This window comes from Solanum tuberosum, unplaced genomic scaffold, assembly GCF_000226075.1.
Source record: "Solanum tuberosum cultivar DM 1-3 516 R44 unplaced genomic scaffold, SolTub_3.0 scf00363, whole genome shotgun sequence".
NCBI lineage: Eukaryota > Viridiplantae > Streptophyta > Magnoliopsida > Solanales > Solanaceae > Solanum > Solanum tuberosum.
Genome location: NW_006239298.1, coordinates 478,557 through 496,102, shown reverse-complemented (window position 1 = coordinate 496,102; position 17,546 = coordinate 478,557). Strand labels below are relative to the sequence as shown.

The following is a 17,546-nucleotide window of genomic DNA, read 5'->3' as shown; positions in this document are numbered from 1 at the left end:
ATAGTATTATGTGTGATAAGTTTTATACTTTGACAAGAAAATGCTACCAAACATATAACTTATTCCATCCTTTACCCTGCATAAAATAATACATAGATTGACTCATAACTTAACCATGTATTAGTTATGTGATTTTCTAATTTTCTAACCAAACATAGTATTATGTGTGTTAAGTTTTATACTTCGACAAAAAAATGCTACCAAACATGGTAAAGCTTATGCAACATTTTATACTTTGAATTGCTTTAGTTTTAAACTATTCATAATCAAAGTTAATTATAATTTTTGAACAATAAAACATTTCCAATTTAAAAAGTATAAATATTATTTGGAAAAATTAAATAAATACACAATTTAAGATTTCATAATCTCTAAAATTTTCTGACATTTAAAAAATTTACAAAAATCTTTTCTTGGATATGTCCCTATCCCTGTAACATATCATTTGCAATGTATCAGACAATCAAGAAATGAATTCGAAAACAATGAAAAATTCATTTTTTTTGTAATTGAATTTATGAAATTTCGGTACTTAATAATTCTTATAAAAATCACCCGGCTTACTCTGTAGCTGGCCCATAACAACACCCGACCCGGCTTTCATCAATTATTCAAAAATCAAAACAATAAATATTCGCAGAGAAGAAAGGATTTTGAGTTTTGGTAGCAATGGGGAGCAAGAAGAGGAAGAGAGGAGAGAGAGCCACTACCCATCCTCGTAACAAGTACTCTGATAACCCGCCAGATTTCTCCTTATTGGCCTCTAAATACTCTACCTTTGCACCTTACGTTTTCTATTCTGGAGATGGTCGACCAAGAATTGATTGGACCGATTTCAATGCCACACGTGAACTCACCAGAGTCTTGCTCCACCATGATCATGGCCTCAATTGGTAAACCCCAATTTTATCTTTTTCTTTTTCCAGGTTATTGTTATGTAAAAATGGTATCCGAGTTTTATGTTTTCTTGAACACAGAGCATCTAAACCTTACGCTACTTTTCTGTTTCTTTTTAAAGATTTTTAAAGATTCTTGATCATCAACTAACTGTGTTACTTCTAAGTTTACTATTCAGTGGATTGGCAATCAATTAGCTTTCTTTTCTTTCCTTTATTATTCCTGTTACATACCCATTTCCCCTTTCTGGAAAAAAGGTGTTTGCTTCACTATATAGTATCCTAGGTACCATCTTGTATGAGAGGTTTGATTTTACATGCACAATTTGATTGGTTTCGGAGTTTTAAGATGTTAATTTAACATGTTAGGTTTTTTCCGCTGAAAGAAAATATTAAATCTTGAATACAGGTTTAATAGATGAAGCATCATATCAACATTGAAATTTGAATAGCGAAGTTAAGTTATACTTTATTATTCAAGTTTGTGTAAGTGGTGCTAAATAGTACTCCATTAGTAATGGTATTTAAATTTGAATTGTGAAGTTAAACTTATATTCTTCAAGTTTGTGAAAGGGGTATTTAACAGTACTACTAATTGTTTAGTCTCAAACATTTTGGGTTGATGCTGTCATACATGAGGAATAAAGGAATACTAATAAATTTCAAGATTTTGGTCACTCTGTTGCTGCTAAGTTTATTGTTTAAAGTATTAGCAATCTGAGCATTTCTAAGTTAAGGTAGTTTTTTCCTCTATAGTTCTAAGTTGTTTTTTTTTCACTTTACCTTCATAATAGTTTTTCCCTTTACAGTTCTAAGCTGTTTCTTCTTTTAACTTCACCTTCCATGTCACTTTCATTCTATGGTGGCCTGGGGAATTGAAGTAAAGTTATTTGCTTTAGAGTGTTGTCCACCTACTTGCCGGTGAACCAAGTCCCATATTGTTAAGTGGAGAAGGGCAATGGAATGGACCTGTTATCTCTGATTTTGAAGCCGTAAAAAGCAGATTTCTTAGTTACCCCCCAAAAATGGAAAAGAAAAAGAAGAACTGCTGTCCACCTGCCAATGATGGAACCAGAACCCTTGGCATTTTATATGTAATTTTTTAATCTTTTGATTGCTAAAAGTCCATAGGAGATGTTAAACCATAAATGAAAAATGAAATAAATGTTTATCAGATAAATATTTTTATGAATGAGTTTTAAGCTAGAGGAACCTGAATATATTACTTAATTACTAGTGGCTCTATGCTTCCAAGCTGCATTGGAGCTGTGATACAATCTAAGCTTGGGATAGAACCTACCTACAGTTTGGTGTATAAACAGTTAACATAATGTTCCCAAAAAAAGGTAAAAAGGAAAAAGGAGAAATCCTTTCTTGTCTATGTTAAGTGACAAGCAGACTATAGATGCAGGCATGCAGCTTAGATGCAAGTGTATGTTTGTCTGTAGAGATCCCTTACATTCTAAATGATGTCATTCTCCCATCTGCATATGCCTGAACATGTTCTTCATGTAGGTGGATTCCCGATGGACAGCTCTGCCCCACAGTCCCCAACAGATCAAACTATATTCATTGGATCGAAGATCTTTTGTCATCGGACATCATTCCTAAAGTTCAAGCTGACAGAGACACTGCTAAAGGTTTTGATATAGGAACTGGGACCAATTGCATTTACCCTCTTCTTGGTGCATCTCTTCTGGGTTGGAAGTTTGTTGGCTCTGGTAGCCCCCTCTAATTTGTAATTTTCTCCCTTAACTTGCATCGTTGCTGGTGTTCTGCTAATAGGACTGTGCTACATATTTACAAAACATTGATTCCTTCCGATTTTGCTTTATACAGATTTTAGTGATGTAGCTTTGGAGTGGGCAGAGAAAAATGTCAAAAGCAATCCTCATATTTCTGAATTAATTGAGATCAGAAGAGTTAACCTGGAAAACCCAGCATCTTCCAGTGAGGAGTTGAATGATGAACCAGGAAAATATGGCCAATGTACAGACGCAGAGTTTGACAATGGAAAGGCTGTTGTCATTGGGCCTTCACCTCCTGCTCATCTCCAAATGCACTCAGGTATAGGAAAAGGATATGGTGGACCACCTATACTTGTTGGTGTAGTCAAGGATGGGGAGAAATTTGACTTTTGTATGTGCAACCCTCCATTTTTTGAGACGATAGAGGAAGCTGGATTAAATCCAAAGACTTCTTGTGGCGGGACTGAGCAGGAGATGGTTTGTCCCGGGGGAGAGAGTGCTTTTATCACTCGCATTATTGAGGATAGTGTTCAACTAAGGCAATCATTTCGGATGGAATCATTCTTAGAATCTGGTTTATTGCATTATGTGTTACAGAAGTTTATCACGAAGGCTCAATTGTGAAGAGTCCTTATATTTCCTGAACCCATGTTTACCAGGTGGTACACCTCAATGGTTGGAAGAAAAACTAACCTAAAGGTACTGATATCAAAGCTTTGGGAGGTTGGAGCAACAATAGTAAAGACAACTGAATTTGTGCAAGGCCAAACATGCCGATGGGGCCTTGCCTGGTCATTTCTCCCTGCTTCCAAGAAGATTGTACCATCTCATGTGGCTGAAAAGAATAACATGTCATTCATGCTTGAGGTCTGATATTTACTAGCCTTTTATTTGGTCATCTGGGCAATCACGGGGAAATTGATTATTCTGATAAAACAGAGCTCAATTATCATAAGTTTGTCAGTGAAAATTAGAAGTGGACTTTATGTTCCAGGACCCGAGTAATTTCCTTTCACCTGATACTGTCCCTCCTTTCATGTGCAAGTTTCGTGTCTTTTGTTAGAGATGTTGCTGAGTTCGATGCAACCTGCTTGAAGTCTTTAAGGGTCTATCTGGCCATGTGGCCCATGACTTCACTTGCAAGTATAATTATTTGCAAATTGAAGTTTTGGATTTTTTAAATTGAAATATTTTTTCATGTTGAAACAGTTGGTTTAAGGTGTATTTCAAGTGAAGTTTTTCAAAGCTTCAACTATTTCTGAATTTTTTTTGCAAGTGATGTTCATGCCTAAATGCCCAAACACAATTCAACTCCAACAAACGGCTTTCCAACTTCAAGTGATCTTTTTTAATTTGCCAACTTCAACTCAAATTTTGTGCACAGGCATACTAAGTTATGGGGGTTGAGTTGGTATTTTGAAGGTTTTGACTATTGTAGATGTGGAACTAGTTCTTCTTTAGTAAAACCTTCAAAATACTAATTCAACTTCAAGTGATCTTTTTTATTTGCCAACTTCAAATTAAAACAAGCTATGTGCTCTGCTCTCCCCCTTCCCCCACTTGAACGCAGAAAAAAAGTCTTCCGTCACTTGTGTTGGCATTGTTATCCTTCTACATTATAAATTGATTGTTGACACATTATACATTCACCAAGGTTTTGAACTTCTACCATACATATGAGGTCATGTGTTCCTTTGGCAGACTAACTAGTTTTGGCACGAACTGGTTGGACTAGTTCTGTTAATTACTCCATTGCTGGTGGGTCCAAGATGTCTTATTGATCTCCATGTTTGTTTAGGGTCTGCAGCGCCATCAGAGTGCCTTCGATGTATTGCAATCAGTGGAATCCTACTTCCGCAATATGGGTGCATCTTCTAAATTAGACTCTGCCTCATTTAAAGTTGATGTACGCTCCATTTGTTCTTCTCTCTGATTATTACTGCACCAATTACATGTTTTTCCTGAATCTAAATGCTTTCTTCTAGGTAACTTTGTCAACTGAGCAATGTAATTCTATCCTGAAGACCCAAACACAGAATGGGACCGACCAGAATATATTGATATCTGCAAATTGTCCCTCTGACAAACTGAATGGCATGCGTCTCTGTGTTTCTGTAATTTTCTTATTATAGTGATTTGCCTTTCGAACTAATGCCTCGTTATTCATAGGGTGGCTTGTTATCTCCTTATTATTTAGCATGATGCGGTCTAATGCCTGGTTGTATCTATAGGTCTTCCAGCAGATACCAGGGACACTTCTGGTGAAAGGATTATTGCTCCAGAAAGAGATCCCTGTACCAGGTTTGTCCAAAACCATTTGCTCGGATCCAATCAGTGCAGTGATATTTCATTTTCCTCTTTTCCCCTCTTCCTGTACTATTTGGTCAGATTTGGTTGCGTCTCAGTCCCCTTCGACAGATTCTTTGATAAGGTAATTAGGTAAATAATTTAATTGGTTTAAGAAAACTCCTGTATATAAGCAGTATGTAAAAAAATAGAGAGCCTACACAAAAACGTGTTCCTATAGATAACCAATTTTGTATACAAATGGGAATATCATGGGTACATCAAAAGCTAACTAAAAATAAGGTGTTGTTCCTTGCATATACAAAGTCATTATCTATCTCCTTAGAAACTCTCCTATTTCTCTACTTCTACTGGACCCACATGATAGGCTAAAGCCGCCTAAAGGGACAATAATGTCCTACGTCTTCTCTTCTTCAAAAAGACCCAGCTATGTTGGGCATCACTCTAAACACACCTCGTCGGCTACACTCCAGACCAGTTCGATCCCCTAGATCAAGCTGATATCATCAGTCAATAAAAGGAAAGCTTCTTTCAAAGACAACTTCATGAGATCTGCCTTCAATTACTAATTTCTCATCTTACACCTAGGAGGTGCTCAGTCGTGTACTAGTGTTAGTTTTTTTTTTTTCCGTTAAATATTAGTGTTAGCTATAACTTGGATCTCTAGTCCCTTTTGGCCTACTAATTCTTCTATCGATGTGATTACCTTGGCAACCAGAATATTTTTCTGCAGTATTCTGAAACAGCTAACTTTTTACTATCTCTCTTCAAACATTTAGTTCTCTTATACATTTTTGGGTTTGTTGGTGAATGTTCATGGAAAATAGTTGTCAAGACTTGTCCCAGTCTCTAGACATTTTTAACTAATATCTATTTACTTAGTAGGTTCTATGTCAAAACAGTCTGCCTGGTTTTAAGATACTTGCATCAACATATTCTCTGCAGGGGTATTTTCTGTTATATTCCAGCAATTACAAGAAGTCCTGAAGAGCAAATTCAGTAAAGGCATCAGATGATGGCTCCTTCTCTAGGTGCAGAAGATATCCTGCGTATGATCTGCCAAACTACTAGTGGGATGATAGCAGTGTGACTTATGTGTATTCTTTGCCTTTTTAATAATAAGTTAAAACTTATGTAAGGCTAAACAGTTAGGTTGTGTAGGAAATGTTGTATATCTTTCTTTGCTCTCCCGTTTTATGATAGAATTTCTTGTTGTTGATTTGGGTCAAGCAACTTCACTGATAGTACTACTATTGTGTAGAAAATCTAGAGCTTGAATGCAACAAAATACTATCCAGCTGGGTCCTGAATAGCTATTACTGAGTACCTGCCGGCTTTAAATCCCTGGTTCTCAATCACTAGAGACTAACATTGTTGCTGCTTCCAGGTAGGCATCTTACCGGGGAAAGTCCACCTCATCAATCTTTCCTAGGCATCATAACACACCAAAAACGTAATCAGTGGCCAAACTAGCAGTTTATCTGTTAACGCCCTTGGTCTAACCAGTCATTTAAAACTCGAAACAAATTACAGGTGATAATTGTGAAGCCCATGGCAGCCGAAAGCATATAAGAGGCTCATTTTCTGATATGCTTCAGTTGAAAGGGTGGCCCTTGTACTTCACAGCAAAGGTTGCTACCTGTATCATCACTCCCATCATGTATAATTGTATCGACAAAAAATGGGTAAAAATCAGAGTCTGGCTCAATTCAGCAGGAGGAGGAGGATGCACGACCAGAAAATATTCGGATGTGCTCCCTAAGCTGACAGGGTTGGAAAGGGATGAGCTGTGAGATAAACAAAAAGAAGAAATCAAACACGAAGTATTCTGGAGGGGACAAGTCAAGAAGGACTGGTTTGATGGTTGTTACGTTTTTTATTGTTTCATAATATATCGTATTGTGTTGTATTGTATAGTACTATATTTTTTTAATGAATATATACAATGTTTTGATAGATTGTATCGTTCTGTGTAGTTACATTTCGGCCACATTTTCATAATTTGAAAATGATAAACCTACAAGAAAAGTAGGGTACGAGGTAGAGCTACTATGAAAAGTTAGAGTAAAAGATGAAATATAATTATTAAGTAATATAAATGAAGACAGAATGAGAAGAAAATATCAAGCTAACGACGCGATTACACCAAATCGATTGTTACATGAATTTTTTCGCCGTTACCTAACGATGGATTTAAACGATACAATAAAATGTAACAATCAATACAAACATTATATTTAAAATTAAAATCTTTTTGTGAGTATTTTTTTATTAAACTTGTTATAATGACAAAATTGTCTAAAATTTTATGATTGTTATTAATGATATATTATTGTTATGTATACTAACATTTGTGTTTCAATTTTATTTATCCATTATAAATAAGATTACAAAAAAATAATCTACTATTTTTGTGTATTGCGTTAAAAAAAAAAAGAAGGAATGTTTGTTCATCAATTTAATCCAATTTCATTTTTCTTTTCAAAGAAAATTGTTTATACTCCTGTTTGGACTTTTCTCTTTTCTTCTATTTGGACTCAAACTTGTATTAGGAGAAGTGTTGGGGCATGTAGAATTTTTGTATTTTTCAATACTCCCTTTCTTTCCTTTTCGCCGTACCGTTAATCTACAGAGAAAAAGAACGATGAATTTTTCCGACGAGTGGAAGGGCTCTTTGGACAGGATGTTCATCCTTTTCTCCACCACGTCTCCTCTCAAATTCACACGAAGAATCCTCTTCGAAACGCCGCCGTATTGATAGTCCAATAGGACCTTTGATTTTCAGACCATGTGAAGAAACGCTGACGCCACTCCTTCGCTCGCCATTGTTATCTACTCGGCTTCCTCCTCCGGTTCCTGACCTCTCTCTACCAAGATTCCTTCAAACTTCAAGTGGTATGCTTTTTTCTACAGCTTCTTCAATTGCTACAGAGTTTACTCCACAGGTTTCTGACTCAATTCACAACTTTAATTCAATCCAGTTTCTTCCACTTCCTAATGTTGGTAAAAATAGCAAACCCAATTCAATTATAGGAATTTCTCTAACGGGAGAGAATTATGACCAAGTTGGGTTATTTATGCTCTGTTCTGAAGATACCCAATTTGTGGCTAAGAAATTCAAGAATGGTACATCTTTTTTAGTGCATAATCACAAGCTAAATTTTAGAATTTTGAGGTTATTAGTGAACCCAGTTAGTGAAATTGATGATTCTTGTTCTTCTAGTTATATTACTTTTGGGTATTTATTGGTTTGTACTTTGTATTCTGTTCATTGGTATAGCGTAAACATAGGGGTTAAAGGAGACGAAAATGTTATGTTAGATTATGTGGGTAGTGCTGATAGAAACTTGTTCAAAGGTGGGACTGTTTGCCATGCTTGTTGGAGTCCACATTTGAGAGAAGAGTGTGTGGTGATGTTGAAAAATGGGGATTTATTTTTGTTTGATATGAGTTCTTGCGGAAAGAGTCACACTTTCTGTGCTTCTGATGTATTGCAAGGCAAGAAATTGCAAGTTTTGTGGGGTAAGTTGGATAGAGATGAACAGTGGGTAAGCTGTGAATTTAGCTGGCATCCGAGGATGTTGATTGTTGCAAATTCAAGGGCTGTATAATCCATGGTCTGAATAATCCAGCTTACGTGACTGTTTTGAGATTGTCTGACCTGAGGCGACGTAGTAGAGATGATAAATGGGCTTGGGCTACTGAATCAGGGAGTTGCATTTTGGTAGGATCATTCTGGGATTGTGAATTTTCTCTATTCTGCTATGGGCCAGACAGCAATCACAGCCATAAATTTTCAGAAATTTCGAGGCTCAGTAAATCTGTATGTGCTTGGGGGCGACCTTTAGACCTCTCACTGTCTGGTCGTGATTGCTGTCGTGAAAGTTGTCTTATGAGAGAATATTTCTCTGAAGATATTCTTCCTGATTGGATTGATTGGAGGCAAAAGAAAGTCATTGTTTTGGGGTTTGGTATTCTCAACAATGGCCTTTCTATCCAATCAGATGATACTGATAGCTCTGCTAGCTTTTTCCTTGTAAGGTTAATGTCCTGTGGCAGTTTAGAAGCTCAGAGATACACTGCAGCATGGGACTCTGAGGAAAAAGTCAGAAGCACCTTATGGAGGAAATTCTGTGTGTTCTGAAAATAACCTTCTATATGATATGGGTGTTGAAGAATTGGAATTGAAAAAGAGCCACATCTACCTGGGCCTTGACTTTCTTAAAGAGTATCTGAATGGAAAACTACCTAAATTCGTTAGTAGGAAATACATGGAGAATCTAAAAGATTCTGAAGAAAATCGTTCAGAGTTCCACCAGCAAATATGTCAGAAGCTTCAAGAATGTGGCGTCGCATGACTAAAATCATCTCTAATCGTTTCTGATGTAATCAAAGGTATCAGCTTGCCAGCAAGCATTTATGAGATTGCACTAGAAAGCATTAGCACCAGTTTGCCTAATAATCTTCTGGGGTTCACTTTCTCTGCCTTCTTGAGATTCCCTGAATTTCCCCTGAAACCGAAGAAACCTTCTCTAGAATTTTCTGACATTTTCGACAAACTATATCCACTGCCTTTTCCCTTGCATAAATGTTGTATTGATGAGACACCAGAAGAAGTTCAGTCTTGCTGTTCTTCTGCTCCCGTTCTTCCTCCTGCTTTTCTGGTAGCTCTTAATAACCTTCGAATTGCAGAAAGAGATATATTGCCACTTGATGCTGAGTTGAGGCTTCAGAGTGATAAAGTTATGAAGGTGACCCATGAAATCGGTTTGTCACACTCTGGTAATGAGCCTGATGATGGCTATTCAGTTTCCCTTGATGCAGATACTGAGTGCCCTAGCGATTGGTTGGAAAAAATGAGGCCTCTCTGTTTACATGAACGTGTGGCATTCTCTGACTGTTATATCTCAAAAATGGATTTGGGAGTAGAACCTGATAAAAGATTTACAACCTTCATCTATAAAAAACATGAAGAACCTATCTCAAATGCCAGCAAAGAGATGACAGGAGTGGAGTTGTTCGATGAGGGGTGTCCAGTAGAGCTCAAATTCAATGATAGTCTCGCAACGCTGGGGGTAAATGAGCTACAGATTTTTAGATTGTTGAAACAAAAGGATTTAGGTTTTCAGAAAAAATTTCAGTTGTATCAAGAGTATTTAACTGGATGCCATAAGTGAAGACAAGGTTCCGAGTTTTCCTATTTACTTCCTCTTAATTACTTTGCTATTTTATTTGAAAGAGGATTTCTTCAGTAAAGTACTGTTAGGGGTATCCAGTGTTCTCCAAGAAATACTACTTTCAAGGAGGGAACCATGTGTATGAAAGATTGAAATGGAAGAAGCTGAATTGTACTCAATCAAGAATTCAAGACAGAATGGGCCCACGTCAGTCAAAATTTCATTTCAAGTAAGAACTTTGCTAAATTCGTAATAATTTTTTCAGCCTTCATATAGATTGTATGATAGAGACAATTTAGCTGACGAAAATCCATAATTTGGCATTTTCTGTTGTTTCGTTTATATTTGTGCAGAGATAATGGAACTCTAGTGGGTGATTTGATGGGAAGACCAAACCAATTGCAAGACATTATCATCAACTGAACAATATATCCATATCTGGATTTGCTTTTGCATTCTGGTGAGTGGCTTGTGCTCCCCCTCCCCAGAACTTCTTTGTATCGTTTTAAATTTAATGTTTATATTTTTGTGGCATCAGGAAGGTGCTAGTTAACTCATATTAGTATCAAACTAGGCTCATACTCACGGTTTATACTATTTTCAAATCTGCTTACCTGTTTTGGTAGCAATGTGGAGCAAGAAGAGAAAGAGGAGAGAGAGCCACTACCCATCCTCGTAACAAGTACTCTAATAACCCGCCAGATTTCTCCTTATTGGCCTCTAAATACTCTTACCTTTTCACCTTACGTTTTCTATTCTGGAGATGGTCGACCAAGAATTGATTGGACCGATTTCAATGCCACACGTGAACTCACCAGAGTCTTGCTCCATGATCATGGCCTCAATTGGTAAACCCCCATTTTATCTTTTTCTTTTTCCAGGTTATTGTTATGTAAAAAGGGTATCCGAGTTTTATGTTTTCTTGAATACAGAGCATCTAAACCTTACGCTACTTTTCTGTTTCTTTTTAAAGATTTTTGATCCTCAACTAACTGTGTTACTTCTAAGTTTACTATTCAGTGGATTGGCAATCAATTAGCTTTCTTTTCTTTCCTTTATTATTCCTGTTACATACCCATTTCCCCTTTCTGGAAAAAAGGTGTTTACTTCACTGTATAGTATCCCTTGATTCAATCTTGTATGAGAAGTTCGATTTTATATGCTCAATTTGATTGGTTTCGTAGTTTTAAGATGTTACTTTAACTTCGTTATATTTTTACCGGTGAAAGAAAATATCAAATCTTGAATAATGGTTTAATAGATGAAGCATCATATCAACATTGAAAATTTGAATAGTGAAGTTAAGTTATACTCTATTATTCAAGTATGTGCAAGTGGTGCGAAATAGTACTCCATTAGTAATGGTATTTAAATTTGAATTGTGAAGTTAAACTTATATTCTTCAAGTTTGTGAAAGGGGTATTTAACAGTACTACTAATTGTTTAGTCTCAAACATTTTGGGTTGATGCTGTCATACATGAGGAATAAAGGAATACTAATAAATTTCAAGATTTTGGTCACTCTGTTGCTGCTAAGTTTATTGTTTAAAGTATTAGCAATCTGAGCATTTCTAAGTTAAGGTAGTTTTTTCCTCTACAGTTCTAAATTGTTTCTTTAACTTTACCTTCATAATAGTTTTTCCCTTTACAGTTCTAAGCTGTTTCTTCTTTTAACTTCACCTTGCATGTCACTTTCAGTCTATGGTGGCCTGGGGGAATTAAAGTAAAGTTATTTGCTTTAGAGTGTTGTCCACCTACTTGCCGATGAACCAAGTCCCATATTGTTAAGTGGAGAAGGGCAACGTAATGGACCTGTTATCTCTGATTTCGAAGCCGTAAAAAGCAGATTTCTTAGTTACCCCCAAAAAAAGAAAAGAAAAAGAAAAAGAAGAACTGCTGTCCACCTGCCAATGATGGAACCAGAACCTTTGGCTTTTCTGATGTCATTTTTTAATCTTTTGTTTGCTAAAAGTCCATAGGAGATGTTACACCATTAATGAAAAATGAAATAAATGTTTATCAAATAATTTTATTTTGAATGAGTTTTAAGCTAGAGGAACCTGAATATATTACTTAATTACTAGTGGCTCTGTGCTTCCAAGCTGCATTGGAGCTTTGATACAATCTAAGCTTGGGATAGAACCTACCTACAGTTTGGTGTATAAACAGTTAACATAATGTTCCCAAAAAAAAAAGGAAAAAAAGAAAAGGAGAAACCCTTTCTTGTCTATGTTAAGTGACAAGCAGACTATAGATGCAGGTATTCAGCTTTAGATGCAAGTGTATGTTTGTCTGTAGAGATCCATTACATTCTAAACGATGTCACTCTCCCATCCGCATATGCCTGAACATGTTCTTTATGTAGGTGGATTCTCGATGGACAGCTCTGCACCACAGTTCCCAACAGATCAAACTATATTCATTGGATTGAAGATTTTTTATCATCGGACATCATTCCTAATGTTCAAGCTGACAGAAACACTGCTAAAGGTTTTGATATAGGAACTGGGACCAATTGCATTTACCCTCTTCTTGGTGCATCTCTTCTGGGTTGGAAGTTTGTTGGCTCTGGTAGCCCCCTCTAATTTGTAATTTTCTCCCTTAACTTGCATCGTTGCTGGTGTTTCGCTAGTAGAACTGTGCTACATATTTTCAAAACATTGATTCCTTCAGTTTTTGCTTTATACAGATTTTACTGATGTAGCTTTGGAGTGGGCAGAGAAAAATGTCAAAAGCAATCCTCATATTTCTGAACTGATTGAGATCAGAAGAGTTAACATGGAAAACCCAGCATCTTCCAGTGAGGAGTTGAATGATGAAGCAGGAAAATATGGCCAATGTACAGACGCAGACTTCGACAATGGAAAGGCTGTTGTCATTGGGCCTTCACCTCCTGCTCATCTCCAAATGCACTCAGGTATAGGAAAAGGTTATGGTGGACAACCTATACTTGTTGGTGTAGTCAAGGATGGGGAGAAATTTGACTTTTGTATGTGCAATCCTCCATTTTTTGAGACGATAGAGGAAGCTGGATTAAATCCAAAGACTTCTTGTGGTGGGACTGTGCAGGAGATGGTTTGTCCCGGGGGAGAGAGTGCTTTTATCACTCGCATTATTGAGGATAGTGTTCAACTAAGGCAATCATTTCGGTATGGAATCATTCTTAGAATCTGGTTTATTGCATTATGTGTTACAGAAGTTTATCATGAAGGCTCAATTGTGAAGAGTCCTTATATTTCCTGACCTCATGTTTGCCAGGTGGTACACCTCAATGGTTGGAAGAAAAACTAACCTAAAGGTACTGATATCAAAGCTTTGGGAGGTTGGAGCAACAATAGTAAAGACAACTGAATTTGTGCAAGGCCAAACATGCCGATGGGGCCTTGCCTGGTCATTTCTCCCTGCTTCCAAGAAGATTGTACCATCTCATGTGGCTGAAAAGAATAACATGTCATTCATTCTTGAGGTCTGATATTTACTAGCCTTTTATTCGGTCATCTGGGCAATCATGGGGAAATTGATTATTCTGATAAAACAGAGCTCAAATATCATAAGTTTGTCAGTGAAAATTAGAAGTGGACTTTATGTTCCAGGACCCAAGTAATTTCCTTTCATTTGATACTGTCCCTTATTTCATGTGCAAGTTTTGTGTCTTTTGTTAGAGATGTTGCTGAGTATGATACAACCTGCTTGAAGTCTTTAAGGGTCTCTCTGGCCATGTGGCCCATGACTTCACTTGCAAGTATAATTTTTTTGCAAATTGAAGTTTTTTTTTTTTTTTTAGACAAACAACTTTAACTTATATAGAATGGCAATGGAGTCAAAATATAATCAACTAAAGCAAAAAACTGCCTTAAATTGTTGTAGCAACAAGGTCAATTTGTAGCACAAAACTAGTAAACACTTGAATGTCAAAATTTCACCAAAACATAAAAAGAAAGTTCCTCTAAACTCTCTGCTCAACTCTTAGATGCCAACTTTTCTTTGGCTTTTTGGATCTTCAAAACCTTCTTAACAATTTTTTGCTCTTCCACCAAGAAAGCTCGGACAATCCTCTCCCTCACTGCTCCTCCAGACAATACTCCACCATAGGCACGGTTCACAGTCCTCCTATTCCTAGACAGCCTGGACCTCTTGTACTCAGCTGGTCTCAGGTGAGGAATCCCCTGAATCCTCTTTCCAGTGACAGGGCACTTAGGACCATTAGCAAATTGAAGTTTTGGATTTCTTAAATTGAAATATTTTTCAGTTGAAACAGTTGGTTTAAGGTGTATTTCAAGTGAAGTTTTTCAAAGCTTCTATTATTTATGAACTCTTTTTGCAAGTGAAGTTCATGCCTAAATGCCCAAACACAACTCAACTCCAACAAACGGCTTTCCAACTTCAAGTGATCTTTTTTTATTTGCCAACTTCAACTCAAGTTTTGTGTACAGACATACTAAGTTATGGGGGTTGAGTTGGTATTTTGAAGGTTTTGACTATTGTAGATGTTGAACTGGTTCTTCTTTAGTAAAACCTTCAAAGTACTAACTCAATTTCAAGTGATCTTTTTTATTTGCCAACTTCAACTCAAAATAAGCTCTGTGATCTGGCCTCCCCTTCCCCTCACCTGAATGCAGAAAAAAAGTCGTCTGTCACTTGTGTTGGCATTGTTATCCTTCTGCATTATAAATTGATTGTTGACACATTATGCATTCACCAAGGTTTTGAAATTCTACCATACATATGAGGTCATGTGTTCCTTTGGCAGACTGACTAGTTTTGGCACGAAGTGGTTGGACTAGTTCTGTTAATTACTCCATTGCTGGTGGGTCCAAGATTTCTTATTGATCTCCAATGTTTGTTTAGGGTCTGCAGCGCCATCATAGTGCCTTCAATGTATTGCAATCAGTGGAATCCTACTTCTGCAATATTGGTGCATCCTCTAAATTAGACTCTGCCTCATTCAAAGTTGATGTACGCTCCATTTGTTCTTCTCTATGATTATTACTGCACCTATTACATGTTTTTCCTGAATCTAAATTTTCTTCTAGGTAACTTTGTCAGCTGAGCAATGTAATTCTATCCTGAAGACTCAAACACAGAATGGGACCGACCAGGATATATTGATATCTGCAAATTGTCCCTCTGACCAACTGAATGACATGCGTCTCTGTGTTTCTGTAATTTTCTTATTAAAGTGATTTGCCTTTCGAACTAATGCCTCGTTATTCATAGGGCGGCTTGTTAGTCTCCTTATTATTTAGAATGATGTGATCTAATGCCTGGTTGTATCTATAGGTCTTCCAGCAGATACCAGGGACTCTTCTGGTGAAAGGATTATTGCTACAGAAAGAGATCCCTGTACCAGGTTTGTCCAAAACCATTTTCTCAGATCCAATCAGTGTAGTAATATTTCATTTTCCTCTTTTCCCTGCTTCCTGAACTATTTGGTCAGATTTGGTTATCTCATTCCCCTTCGACAGATTCTTTGATAAGCTAATTAGGTAAATAATTTAATTGGTTTAAGAAAACTCCTGTATATAAGCAGTATGTAAGAAAATAGAGAGCCTACAGAAAAATGTGTTTCTATAGATAACCAATTTTTTTCTATATAAATGGGAATATCATGGATACACCAAAAGCTAACTAAAAATAAGGTGTTGTTCCTTGCATATACAAAGTCATTATCTATCTCCTTAAAAACTCTCCTATTTCTCCACTTCTACTGGACCCACATGATAGGCTAAAGCCGCCTAAAGGGACAATAATGTCCTATGTCTTCTCTTCTTCAAAAAGGCCCAGCTATGTAGGGCATCGTTCTCTAAACATACCTCGTCGGCTACACTCCAGACCAGTTCGATCCTCTATGATCAAGCTGATATCATCAGTCAATAAAAGGAAAGCTTCTTTCAAAGACAGCTCCATGAGATCTGCCTTCAATTACTAATTTCTCATCTTCCATCTAGGAGGTGCTCAGTTGTGTACTAATGTTAGTTTTTTTTTTTAATACTAGTGTTAGCTTTAACTTGGAGCTCTAGTCCCTTTTGGCCTACTAATTCTTCTATTTCGATGTGATTACCTTGGCAACCACAATATTTTATGTTGCTTTCTTCTCTCTAGAAGAGTATTTTACTGCAGTATTCTGAAACAGCTAACTTTTTACTCTCTTTCTTCGCAAACATTTAGTTCTCTTATACATTTTTGGGTTTGTTGGTGATTGTTCATGGAAAATAGTTGTCAAGACTTGTCCCAGTCTCTAGACATTTTTAACTAATTTTACTTATCTATTTACTTAGTAGGTTCTATGTCAAAACAGTCTGCCTGGTTTTAAGATACTTGCATCGACATATTCTCTTAGCCATCCTTTGATATTTCGTTCTTTTTTGCAGGGGTATTTTCTGTTATATTCCAGCAATTACAGGAAGTCCTGAAGAGCAAATTCAGTAAAGGCATCAGATGATAGTAGTTTGACTTATGTGTAACCTTTTGCCTTTTTAATAAAAAAGTTTTGACTTATGTAAGGCTAAACAGTAGGTTGTGTAGGAAATGTTGTATATCTTTCTTTGCTCTCCTGTTTTATGATAGAATTTCTTCTTGTTGATTTGGGTCAAAGCAACTTCACTGATATTACTACGATTGTGTAGAAAATCTTAAGCTTGAATGCTATCCAAATTCTCAATGAGCAATATCATCATCCTGGTTGAATGGCATATTTCTGCAACTAATAAATGTGTCTATGTATTTTGCATTACTCATTTGGGACAGGATTATAGAATAAAGTTTCTTGTTAGTGCTTGATCAATAAGATAAAAAGAGATTGTCTATCAACAACAACAAACAAAATGTAATCCCACAAGTGAGGTAAAGGACTTTTCTATCAAAGGAAAAACAAAGTGGTTATTGGTCTCTTACGATAAGGGAGACAACAAAAATCAAAATTCAGCAAAATTTTAGCCATGATCTTCCAATACAACAAAATACTGTCCAGCAGGGTCCTGAATAACTATTACTGAGTACCTGCCGGCTTTAAATCCCTGGTTCTCAATCACCAGGGACTAAGGGTGTGTTTGGTATGAACGAAAATATTTTTCGAAAAATATTTTCCAATTTTCTCATGTTTGGTTGAGTTAAATGTTTTGGAAAATATTTTCCAAATTAACTCATTTTCCTCAAATTTAAGGAAAATGATTTCCCTTCAAAACTTAAGAAAAATATTTTCCAAACCTCTCTTTCAACTTCAAATTACAATTATTTTTTTGTTAGAAAAATCAATTTATTTTGTTCCCACCCTCAGACCAGCTCCCCCAAAGAAAAAAATATAATTTAAAGCTCGTTTTTAAATTCAATTTTTTTACCCCACCTTCACCCCTACCCCCTCCCAAAAAAATATTAAAAGTTATTTTAAAAAAATATTTCTAATTTCAATTATTTTATTC

At 36.4% G+C, this 17,546-nt stretch overlaps 3 protein-coding genes and 1 long non-coding RNA gene across 9 annotated transcripts; 3 read left to right on the top strand and 1 right to left on the bottom strand.

The window, feature by feature from the left end:
* The first annotated feature begins 649 nt into the window (after window positions 1–649).
* On the top strand, window positions 650–16,722 carry LOC102594731 (methyltransferase-like protein 16). 6 transcript variants are annotated; one of them, XM_015315512.1, is made up of 9 exons: window positions 650–893; window positions 2,412–2,617; window positions 2,736–3,195; window positions 3,304–3,511; window positions 4,443–4,550; window positions 4,630–4,758; window positions 4,876–4,945; window positions 5,897–5,956; window positions 16,560–16,722. In XM_015315512.1, the coding sequence occupies exons 1-9, from the start codon at window positions 670–672 to the stop codon at window positions 16,568–16,570; spliced, it is 1,476 nt and encodes a 491-aa protein (XP_015170998.1). In that variant the 5' UTR covers window positions 650–669; the 3' UTR covers window positions 16,571–16,722. The 6 variants fall into 6 exon arrangements, with proteins under 6 accessions (XP_015170998.1, XP_015170997.1, XP_015170996.1 ...); XM_015315511.1 differs by lacking the exon at window positions 16,560–16,722 and adding an exon at window positions 6,339–6,616 and having other exon boundaries at window positions 5,897–6,000; XM_015315510.1 differs by lacking the exon at window positions 16,560–16,722 and adding an exon at window positions 6,213–6,616 and having other exon boundaries at window positions 5,897–6,000.
* LOC102595067 (uncharacterized) lies at window positions 7,451–10,773 on the top strand. Its single transcript, XR_001475389.1, has 3 exons — window positions 7,451–10,357; window positions 10,482–10,588; window positions 10,667–10,773. It is a non-coding gene; the product is annotated as an uncharacterized lncRNA (long non-coding RNA).
* On the top strand, window positions 12,608–15,051 carry LOC102601562 (methyltransferase-like protein 16 homolog). Its single transcript, XM_015315515.1, has 4 exons — window positions 12,608–12,716; window positions 12,818–13,277; window positions 13,387–13,728; window positions 14,977–15,051. The coding sequence occupies exons 2-3, from the start codon at window positions 12,907–12,909 to the stop codon at window positions 13,598–13,600; spliced, it is 585 nt and encodes a 194-aa protein (XP_015171001.1). The 5' UTR covers window positions 12,608–12,716; window positions 12,818–12,906; the 3' UTR covers window positions 13,601–13,728; window positions 14,977–15,051.
* LOC102597278 (60S ribosomal protein L34-like) lies at window positions 13,944–14,417 on the bottom strand (the record flags this gene model as incomplete). Its single annotated transcript, XM_015315500.1, has 1 exon — window positions 13,944–14,417. A coding segment is annotated over one exon (330 nt), but the record flags the coding sequence as incomplete, so codon positions are not given.
* Window positions 16,723–17,546: the final 824 nt, after the last annotated feature.

What these genes read in the sequence shown, in the direction of transcription:
- LOC102594731 (XM_015315513.1), top strand. Translation starts at nt 670, where the DNA reads ATGGGGAGCAAGAAGAGGAAGAGAGGAGAGAGAGCCACTACCCATCCT. An exon ending in CATGATCATGGCCTCAATTG is followed by an intron (nt 894 to 2,411) that starts GTAAACCCCAAT and finishes TTCTTCATGTAG; the next exon opens with GTGGATTCCCGATGGACAGC. An exon ending in ACATGCGTCTCTGTGTTTCT is followed by an intron (nt 15,291 to 15,408) that starts GTAATTTTCTTA and finishes TTGTATCTATAG; the next exon opens with GTCTTCCAGCAGATACCAGG.
- LOC102601562 (XM_015315515.1), top strand. Translation starts at nt 12,907, where the DNA reads ATGGAAAACCCAGCATCTTCCAGTGAGGAGTTGAATGATGAAGCAGGA. An exon ending in CAACTAAGGCAATCATTTCG is followed by an intron (nt 13,278 to 13,386) that starts GTATGGAATCAT and finishes CATGTTTGCCAG; the next exon opens with GTGGTACACCTCAATGGTTG.